This window comes from Haemaphysalis longicornis, unplaced genomic scaffold, assembly GCF_048455015.1.
Source record: "Haemaphysalis longicornis isolate Haplotype H1 unplaced genomic scaffold, Haemaphysalis longicornis Haplotype H1 scaffold_10, whole genome shotgun sequence".
Classification (NCBI taxonomy): domain Eukaryota; kingdom Metazoa; phylum Arthropoda; class Arachnida; order Ixodida; family Ixodidae; genus Haemaphysalis; species Haemaphysalis longicornis.
The window spans coordinates 141023408-141033929 of NW_027526204.1; the positions used below are offsets into that span (position 1 = coordinate 141023408).

The following is a 10522-nucleotide window of genomic DNA, read 5'->3' on the forward strand; positions in this document are numbered from 1 at the left end:
TTGGCCCTTGAAGTAAAACGTTGGCATCGAACGCCAGGCCAGTTGCAATAGTTTAACCCGTACGGGACAATGCAACTGTAAAGTGACGTCGCTTCCAAAAGACATCACCACAATGATGTCGCCAGTACCGTGACGTCAGTAAGCGATGCAGTGGTTGGTGTGGAAGCAGCGGACACGTTGCGGAAAAGACTCTAAAAAACCTCAGACGCCGCGTAATTGCCAAAGTGAAGGGCAAGCTGTATGGTAAGGTGATAAGAAGAACTGTTGTATTCCGATTGATAAACAAATTATGGAGGTGTAACTTCTAAAAAGGGCTGTAAGCACGCAAGTAGTTACATGGACACTGATATTGCATGAACAATGTTTTATTAAGCAATGTTAGCTTGCTTAGATGAACTCATAACTGGCCGCAGAACATTCATCGGTGTCAGCTTGTTTGTTGAAAGTATCATCAAAAAGCCTTAATTTGCTTACAGGAAACCGCTCGACCCTAAACGTCTGCTCCGGTCGTATATCATTTCCCGGAAATTCTAACTAAACACAGAAAAGCTAAGGCCTCAATGGTTAGCTTGCACGGGTGTGCACTATGCCTTGGGACGACGCACCCCACGATTCGCCAGCTGTCAGACGAAACAGCGATAAGTGTTGTGACTCGAGTACTTCAGGGCACGCAGCGCCAATGCGGATAACGATTTCAACCTTCCGCCCACATTTCACACCTGCTGCTCACAAAGGTAGGTCATGGACACGTATTGTTGGAACTGAAAAATCCGGCGTGCTGGTAGATACTGAATGAAACAAGAAACTGTTTTGTTTAAGCGCTGTTTTAAAGCGAAAACCTTCTTAGTGGAACCGATAGTGTTGTCAAAAAACTAATGCAACCGGGTTCGATCATGTCAAAACGGTTACTTGGAAGCTTCTAGGTAAGACAACACACCCATCATTCATGAAGAAGGCGAGAGACAGAGTGACAATTCTTTAATGAGACCGAAGACGTCAACCCTTCCATAATGGTGGACTTGCTACTTGAGATGGTTGGAGAACATAGAGTGATGAAGGAGGAGGACAATAGTACAACTTTATCTCAAAGGCCACGTATTGGTGTGCATTTAGACCGTTCGTAGATGCGTTTACTTAGTGCACGAAAGTCCGACGCAGGGGTTCTTTCTTCGTTAGCTATTTTCATCGTTAACGTTTGACGATTGATTGGACGCACTTTTAGCTTTCGCGCTTTTCTCAACTTTTTTCAAAGGGGGATGATAATGTTATCATTCACGTATGCGGGTTTTTTGAAACAGCGGACTGCAGATTACACCTGAATGGGGTGCAAAGTAATATAAGCTCTGTCTTCGCTCTAACGCTTTTTTTTTGTATAGTCGTTTTTCAGTCAAGCAGTGCTGGAAACAAGCATGCTATCCCAATGGGATTTCTTAACCCGGTAACGCATTTAGGGCTTTCAATTCTGCGCGATAGTATACTTGAGCGGTGTAGACATCTTTACAGCAAAGCAGTTTCCTGCACCCCTTTAACGGCTTGATAGCCGTGGGTAAAAACAACCTCGGTGGTCAAAAACGCCAAGGCGCCAAGGCTTAAGACGCAGACCGCATGCCTCAAAGTAATTAGGCATACAGAATAGAGCTCAGAATTCGTTCAATTAAACCACAAAACAATAATCGAAACCGCATTGTGTATGATAAGCCGCCCGCGAATCTGGTTATCAGCAGTATCATTGTGGTCTAGTACTGTTTTAGTAAGCTGCATGTCATTAAGCTTTGTGGTTGTTAGTAACATAGCTGGAAACGACAGATGATTGGCCTGGATTGGCTAAGAGAGAACGCTTACGTACGCAACGCAAATGCTAAACCATTCGTTATGCTTTTTCTTTGTGAATTCTTATCCGTATACTAGCAGGAATTGTCACACGCTGGACATGCACTGTTTTCAACCTTCGGAAAACGAGGAGCATGACGATATTTCAGAAAGTAACAGCCGTGGAGGATTTCGAGGAAGGGTATATAAAGGCCAAAGCCGACGTTGTTGACAATCAGAGGAGAATATCAAATTAGAAAAAAAAACAGTTAGGCAGTAAATCTGACGTACGTTTACTACAATGATAGAAACATTGAGACAAAGAAATCCCCGATAACCTCCTGTTAGTTCTTGCAGCATAGAAATATTCGGAATCATGCCTGCGCCCATGTAGTTACGCTTACTCAGGGTCGTTTCATCATGAACATCTTCATGATAATGAGTGCTGCTGCTAGATTAGAACTCAATTGATGTCGTGCTATTCCGAAAATTTTACCTCGCTGAAAATCATCCCGTGGTAAATGCGCACCTGAATAAGAAGAAACCTAAACAAATTTTTCTCCCGCTCATATAATCCCACTTAGCGGCAAAGCCGTACTTTATGACGCCATTACAAGTGTAAAGTTGAAATTGGGGTTGATGTACCTTCGATTATCATCATCACCGTTATGTGAAGTACATTATGTTAAGTTGGTTTTCTTCAATGCGCTTTTACGCCATCTTTGAGGCACAGAAGGCTTCGCTTTAACAGGCTTGGTAGCAGCGACTTTGAAGCATGTGTTAGAGACCCGTGCTGAGGCCTTAGAAGCAATTTAAGCTAATTACGGAAGTACCAACGTAAGTTTACTCCATTGACGTTTAGGTAAACTAACATGAACGAGGATGAAGAAAACAAGAAAGAAGAAAAGGAGGTAAAGGGAGATCGATCAATAATGTGGAAGAGAGAGAGAGAGAGAGAGAGAGAGAGAGAGAGAGAGAGAGCTAGAAGGCTCTTTGTTGAAAAGGCAGACAGATTAATAACAGAGAACAGAAATTCACCGCGGACGCGTTTCCGCGGTCGTTGCTCTCTCTACTGCGATGGACGCAAGCGTCTGTCTCTGAAATGTGTGAAATGTGGCCGCACACAGAAATGCGCCTTCGAAAAAGATGCCGGGGGACGTCAAGAGAGCACTAATATATACCTTGTTCCTGACTGAGCGATAATGAGAGAGAATTGAAGCATAGGCTGTCACGTATCGGCCTTTATTTTCGTTGATTCTATTATACTGTAGCGCTTGTCTAGGCCGAGGCAAATCGAGAATTACCTGCTGAGAAGAAGGGAGATACTTTAAGATCGGGTCTAACATTGCAAAGATGTAGCCTTTGCAATGTTATACTTAAACTGACGTTAGTGGGAATAGCGGTATCCTCCCTACCACCGTACCCTCTCAACCTTGATTACACGACTGATGTGAGGCCAAACTTAGGGCAGAGCAATGCAATCACATCTCTTCACCAAAATAAGAACGTACGCATCACGAGTGCAGGTGCCATGGCGGCAGCACCGGCCGGCCTGCTGTGCCTGATTTTCGTGTGCTTCGCTGCCGTCGCCAGTGAAGCTGCGAGGTGCGACCCGAGCAAGTGCCGTCCTGAGGAAAACTGTCTCTGCATGAGCAGGCAGCCTCCGGGAAACCTGAGTGTGGAAAAGATGCCCCAGTTCGTGATGCTGACCTTCGATGATGAGGTCACGGAAGGGAACATGCGCTTTTACCGCCGCCTTCTGGCACCGGGTAGACGGAGGAACAGGGCCAACGGCTGCAACGTGGCCGCCACCTTCTTCGTGTCGACGGTACTCACGGACTTCAGATTGGTACATGAGCTTCACAGCACGGGAAACGAGATCGCACTGCACTCGATCACGTGAGAGAGATTTTGTCTTGTTGCTGTTTACTTATTGTCACTCCATTGGCTGAGCAACTGATTGATTGATTGATTGATTGATTGATTGATTGATTGATTGATTGATTGTCCGGATTAAGGACTAGTGTTCGGCCCCTACATTACTTTTCTGTGCGGTGTCTTCCGGCGTTAATATACATTGCCTCCCCATCAGTCTGCCCTTCAGGAGCAGATGGTGTCTTCTCTGTCCCACTATTCTTTATATTTTATATTACGATGCCTATTCTTTATACCCATTGCCACAAAATCAACTCATTGCCAACGAGACAGAGTGATGAAGTTCCTTAGGATAGTTGGTCGAACACCATTGTTCGCGTAGTTTGGCCAAACGCATCTTTCCTTTTGGTCTCTGATGGTCTTCGTCACAGCCACCGGTACAATTACACCTACTGGAAGACCTTGGACGCCGTCGGCTGGGAGGCGGAGTTGCTGGGCGGACGTGAGATCCTCCGGGATTACGCCCTCATCCCGGAGCAGGACATGGTCGGGGCTAGAGCTCCCTTCCTTGAGGCCGGAAAGGGAGACAGCCTCTTCGTGATGCGGGAGCACGGCCTCCTGTACGACTCCTCTGTAACCGTCAAGTGAGTTCAAACTAAAACCTATGGCGCTTGATGTGTTTATCCGTTAATGAAACTTAATTCGTGTGAATGTGTATTTTTCTGCACCATTTCAAAAAACAGGCAAAAACCCCACGCGGCAAAGATGTATTGGCCATGGTGATGGGTAACGAGCGCAGTTTGGGGCCATAACTAGTAACGCCGTATGCTTCCCACTTCCGGGGGCTGGTTCCGTTGACTTTGTAAGTCAGAACGCGGTATATAGGGGCACCCCTTCTACAGTGCACAACACGGCATATGCGATTGTCTTGGTGAAAGGACAGCCGTCTTGTTCCCGTCATGCTTTCAAACTTCTAGAGGAACTCATCTCTTCAAAATTGTTTGTATGTGTGTTCGTTCTTGCCGCTGTGGACGTATATTCATACCAAACATAAACAACCAAAAATGCTTCAGAATTTTTCGCCTTCGAATTCTAACCGCTGTGCTTGCGAAATGGAGACCATTTCGTGGCACCACATGTGGGCTTTACAAAGATTTCGCCCTAAGTCGAGAGAAAGCAGGTCATATTGGATGCTTATGTCACGGCTTTTTCATTCTGGATGGACGCCTTGAAGAGTTTGGCCAGATGCTCCGTATGAAAGGAGATGGCATGAGGGACGAAGGTAAGGGAGTGCTGAGGGCATCACCTTATGCTGTTCATGGATGCCTCAAATACATGCACTCTATGTAGGACAGGTCAGCAAGTTCAGGGCAGCCGACAAGCATTCTTGCTAAATTTCTGTAGATCTTCCTCAGCTACAATTTAGCTGCCGAGCCGCTTATTTCCAAAACGCTATAGCAAAGAATTCCGGCTGTTGCTCACGTAGACGCGCCTTCCCTGAAGTGTGTGTAGCGCTCATTTTGACTCGCGATGTTAGGGAAAACGCCCGTTGTGTTTTTGTATCGTTTCGCAGTTACGCAGAAGAGCCAGACAACCTCCGCGTCTTCCCGTACACACTGGATTATGGCTTGCAGACGGTGTGCGTCATCGCGCCATGTATAGAAGGCAACTACAAGGGACTGTGGACTGTGCCCCTCAACGGGTACTACCGAACGATTCAAGACGACACCGGAGCGCTGATTCAGAGCCCCTGTGCTATGGCAGACTCGTGTGACCCGCAACCACTTACACGTGCCGACACGTTCGGACATCTGAGGTTAGAGCTGTGGTTGCCTACATGGCGGAATCAGGGGAATTGGTGGCTGCTGATTGATTGATTGATTGATTCATTGATTGATTGATTGATTGATTGATTGATTGATTGATTGATTGATTGATTGATTTATTGATTGATTGATTGATTGATTGGCTGAGTGAGTGAGTGAGTGAGTGAGTGAGTGAGTGAGTGAGTGAGTGAGTGAGTGAGTGAGTGAGTGAGTGAGTGAGTGAGTGAGTGAGTGAGTGAGCCAGCCAGCGAGTTAGGTGCGTTCAAGTCGGCGTTAGATGACCCGCGTGTAGTAGTGCAGTAAACGGAACGAGCTCAAACACCGCTTAACGTTTATCTTTTTACTGATCTCAAAAGGTAATTAACTGACAGATTCGTGTAGTCAGATAACTAAATCATAATTTTTTTCTTGTGGGATCATTTTTGTTGGCCTGGATGTATGTTCACAAGTTCAATGAGAATTACTTCTATGTTGCGGGAACGTGCCAGGGTCGCTTCAGTATCGTTCCGCACAAAAGTGGGGTGGCATGACTGTCCGAAAAAATTGCGCGCCCAAACATTGATACACTTTCCTTTTTCCCCTTGCAGGTCAAACTTTGAGTTATGTTACCGCTACAACAAAGCCCCCTTTCCGATTTTCATCCACGCAGAATGGGTGGAGGAAGCGGAACGAGCTGAAGGATTAGTGGCCTTCGTCGACTGGCTGCTGACCATGGACGACGTGTTCTTCGTCACCGTGGAAGAAGTCGTGCACTTCATGCAAAATCCGAAGCCACTGAAAGAATACGTGCCGTTCAAGTGCTCAGAAGTGACAGAGTTCACCCGCTGCCCTGAGATACATTCCTGCGAATTTCCAGATACTGAAATCAATGGAACTCGCTGGCTCAGGAGTTGCAGACCATGCCCCGAAAGATATCCGTGGATTAGAGAAGTGGCGTCAAAGGAATCACAACGGGTTAATGCAGCAGGCCCCGCCTCACTTGAGCAGCCGTACTACATCACTAGCTTCGTCTTCCTACTCGGCTCAGTGTTCGCTTTCTTCCTGTCCGTTTTTGCCCGCCGGCTTACTGTGCTGTTCCGGGCCAGACACAACGCCAGTTCATATACGAAAGCCAGCCTGGCTTAGAGGCTTTGGGATAATTTGAGAAATTGCCGCCTTAGATGCGTGTGTAATGGAAGATACACCAGAGCAACGGGGGATACAGAAGTAAAACCATATTTAGGTGCAAATTAAAAGCAGCAATGGCTAACGTATTGTATCCCTTCACTTGCATTACTGGATGTCAACATGCGCGCGAGCTTTAAAAGGACATTGTGGTTTAGGCGTGAATCGTCAGCTTTTTGTCCCCCAGTTTTTTGTCGTCACTGCAGTAATTTATCATCATCATCATCATCCGCTTACTCAGGTCCACTGCAGAGCAGTCTTCTCCCACTGACCTCAAACAGCTGCTGTCCTGCGCTTCTCGATTCCACAGTTTACCCCCGAATTTCTCTATTTCATTCCTCCATCGTGTTAATGCCCTTCCCCTTCTTCTAGACCCACCTTTTGGTATCTACTCTGTTACCCTACTTGTCCACCAGTTGTCGATTCATCTCACAACATGGCCATGCCAAGTCAACTTGTTTTTCTTTACTTGAACAATATCTTCTACTCCATTTTGTTCTCTGACCCAGGTATCTCATTTCCTGCTCGCAGTGTTATTGCTAACATTATTCGTTCCATGGCCCACTGAGCCCACCTAAGTTTGCTTTCTGGTTGTAGAGTAAGGTACCAAGTGAAAGCTCTGTATGTAATCACTGGCAGTATGTACTGGCTGTATATCTTTCTGTATAGTCACATAGTCACATGTATAGTCACATGCCTCTCTCATACGAAAACCCAAAGGTATTCTGCAAAACACAAAAACAACACAAATGAAAACCAGCCAACTAAAAGCAGACCTAGCGCCGGCAATCGGTTGTCGGGTGGCTCGTCTTAAAATATTGTCCATACCGTGCACACCTATGATTGTCCCCCGCGCCGCGAAAATGTCTTTGCTTTGTAAACACGTCCAGCGTATAACAATGTCTGGTCGCCTGCCCATTGACGCATCCCAGCCGCCGAGTCTCCAGGGTCAGACGTCTGACGAACGGAAACTTCGCCCAGTATAGCTTTGAGACAGAACGTCTCAACTGTGGTAGACAGAACGTCTGGTGCCCTTTTCCTATACCTTTGACCCCTTGACTGACCTCCAGCTCCCGTCCGGTGCGGGAATTCTCATGGCGGTAACTGCGGTCGTTAAAAGGTCTATCGTCCCCCTCCGCCGGTTTTCCAAACGAAAGAAATGAAATCCTCCTTCTAAAGCCAACATTCCTTTCAACTGTTTTGGGGTGACCAACGCATCTATATAAGTTCTCTCTGGGCCCGCTCGTCGGGTGAACATAATTGCGAGGCGAACAAAAATGAGGATTCCGCGGTTTCTCCCCGCCCCTCGCGCCCAAGTCAGCGCGACGGGCGTGAAAAGAAATGTTCAGAACCCACCGAACGATACGCAGTTGCCAGGCGGTATTAATTAATTATGAGGAGCGCGAACCTAACTCCTTGAATCCGCGGAAAAGTACAAAATTGCAAAGTAATTACACCAAATCGCTATAATGGTATAACTTTACATCATTTTCAAGAAGAAGCGAAAGAAAACTTAAAAACAATAAAATAACCCAACGTCGTGGGCTCCTTGATTTGGCTGTAAAAAATTCGTACTGTAGACAAGTGGCACAAGCATTCTACGCATTAGTAGACGTTTCTCTGAATTTCTGAACGTTCTTTTTTCATTGGTACTGCTTAACATCATCAAGTGGTCTGAGTTTGGGACGTACGCAGGTTAGGGCTGCATGCATTTCTGTTCCGCGTCCGCCAAAAACGCCTTGCGGTGGAGCCATCTTTCTTACGAATGCCCAGCATAAAACTAGTATAGCCCTTGTTTCATCAAAACTACCTCGCAAGAAACTGTCTGACGACTAGCCGCTGAGGCGAGTATATCAATGAAGTTCATTGTCATCATCATCATGAATAACTTTTTTGAGAAAACAATACAAATAGATATTAACTGCAGAGGAGTGGTGAATTTCATTTAGATTTCCTAGGTAGTTCACAGTGAACTTGCCAATACGAAATTGTTGTAAGATGACAATATATATGGGGTTGAATGGCGGGGAAACGGACAGCCGCATGTTTGTGCGCTTGGATAAAACTCGATACTTCCTGAGTTTGATCAGGTAATCACAAAACGATAGTCACTGCCATTATAAAATGGCGAAAAGAACAAATATGTTTAGCACCTTTAACCATGTGTCGAACATGTATCATATGCATACAGCTTCGCCTATCATCCAGCCTCACATATCGTAATGGCTCCTGATTTTTTTTTACGACTGGTGTTGATAATTCAGCACTCTCCGTTGGAAAGCACGCATTCACTTCGTAAACATTGGCAATGAAGATATAATAGTATAGGGAAAAGACGAGTGAAATATAATGTTTCCCTTATAAATAAAATCTCCCGATGAGACTTTACACGTGCAGAAACGTGAGGGCGTTAGTTCATTCAACAAGGGAAGGGCAAATCTTTGAGAAAGCGAGGTGGAAAATGAGGTGCACTCGATATCGCGTCGATGTGGTTTATTCGCGTTATTGCTGGCGACTGCCTTCGTCTGGAGCCTCTGCCATCCTGGTTTCTGGACTCATACGTACAAGACTAGAAACACCTCTCTTTCATCCTGTTCTCCGTGCAGCCTTTGGCAGAGGACCACAGGTAGTTAACGTTTTAGCACTTCGTGGCCTACTGGTCTTGCGCTGTGCAGTCATATGGTTTGTGGCACTCTCGCGTCTCGTAGATAGCATCGAACTTTTGTATTTGAGGTGGCGTGCGGTGGGTTTGGCCGTTTCGGCGTAGCCGACCATTTTTTCTTGGTGTATCAGACATAAGAACCCTGCTGTGACTGCCATTTATACCGCGTTCGTTAGCTTGGCGATTGCTTCCTCCAGAATTTTATTTCTGGTTTGCCTTCTTCAGATTCTGTCGCCTTCTGGAGAGAAAAGGAAACGGGTTACGATGTTTGGCCACTTGCTTGGCCCTGGAATTCAAAGGTTGGCATCGAACGTCGGTGCAGGAGCCCCTGTGCTCCCAGTGTCACCGTGACGTTCCGGTACCCACACAGGATATTCCGGTTCTGTGCCAAGTTAGCAGCGGGCCTCCAGGCGCCTGCAACAAAGTGTAGATATTTACAAAGAGCGACAAGACGAAGAGAAGACGAAGGGAAGAGTGAATACACAGGACAAGCGGTGATTAACATTTGAATATTTTATTCAGACGGAAAGAACCCCCCATGGTTGTCCGTGCCCTCTACGGATAAGAACAAAAGTAAATGACATGCTGACAACGCCATGTGTTGTCTAGAAATGCTTCTTCGCATTCCATTCACTGTTGAGGAAATCATTGCGCGTGAACTCAATGTTCGTGCTTCAGAATTCAGCGGTGTAACCGCAAGTAAAGCATTGAAACGAAAAATGCTGACGTACGGTCCCCTTTAAGGTGCTCTTCTGATCGCGCAAACAAACGTTAAGGCAGAACCCCGTTCGCCCAACATAAACTCTACCGCAGAAATGGGATCGAGGAAACAACGTTGCTGCCGCAAGGACAAACTCTTTGGGGGTGCCTGATACAACACTCTCGCCGTGTCAGGACATCCACACGATATCTTGCTTTTTAATATTTCTTCCTTCTGAGTTCCTATTTGCTTGTCAGAGTTGAGAAGGAAGCCTCAAACAAAAGAAAATTGCGTCGTACCTGGATCGTAAAGTTCACAGACGGAAAACAAGCGCTAAATAAAAACACAGGACGAGGAGTGGACGGGACAAGCGCTAACTTTCAACAAAACGTTTATTGCAGAACCAGCGCTTATAAACACGTCTGGCCAGCATGAAGAGAGGGGAAAAGAAAGGGAAATATCAAAAACGGTGGGCAAAACAAGAAA

The 10522-nt window shown here is 46.1% G+C and overlaps 1 protein-coding gene across 2 annotated transcripts; it reads left to right on the top strand.

Moving 5' to 3' along the window:
• Window positions 1-603: 603 nt before the first annotated feature.
• On the top strand, window positions 604-9311 carry LOC144159517 (chitin deacetylase 7-like). 2 transcript variants are annotated; one of them, XM_077691064.1, is made up of 5 exons: window positions 604-734; window positions 3336-3708; window positions 4116-4328; window positions 5258-5500; window positions 6098-9311. In XM_077691064.1, the coding sequence occupies exons 1-5, from the start codon at window positions 680-682 to the stop codon at window positions 6633-6635; spliced, it is 1422 nt and encodes a 473-aa protein (XP_077547190.1). In that variant the 5' UTR covers window positions 604-679; the 3' UTR covers window positions 6636-9311. The 2 variants fall into 2 exon arrangements, with proteins under 2 accessions (XP_077547190.1, XP_077547191.1); XM_077691065.1 differs by having other exon boundaries at window positions 6160-6323.
• Window positions 9312-10522: the final 1211 nt, after the last annotated feature.

Bases quoted from the DNA above. Each gene is read 5' to 3' on its own strand.
- LOC144159517 (XM_077691064.1), top strand. From the start codon at position 680: ATGCGGATAACGATTTCAACCTTCCGCCCACATTTCACACCTGCTGCT. The intron at 735-3,335 runs GTAGGTCATGGA...TCACGAGTGCAG, and splicing joins CACACCTGCTGCTCACAAAG to GTGCCATGGCGGCAGCACCG. The intron at 4,329-5,257 runs GTGAGTTCAAAC...ATCGTTTCGCAG, and splicing joins GACTCCTCTGTAACCGTCAA to TTACGCAGAAGAGCCAGACA.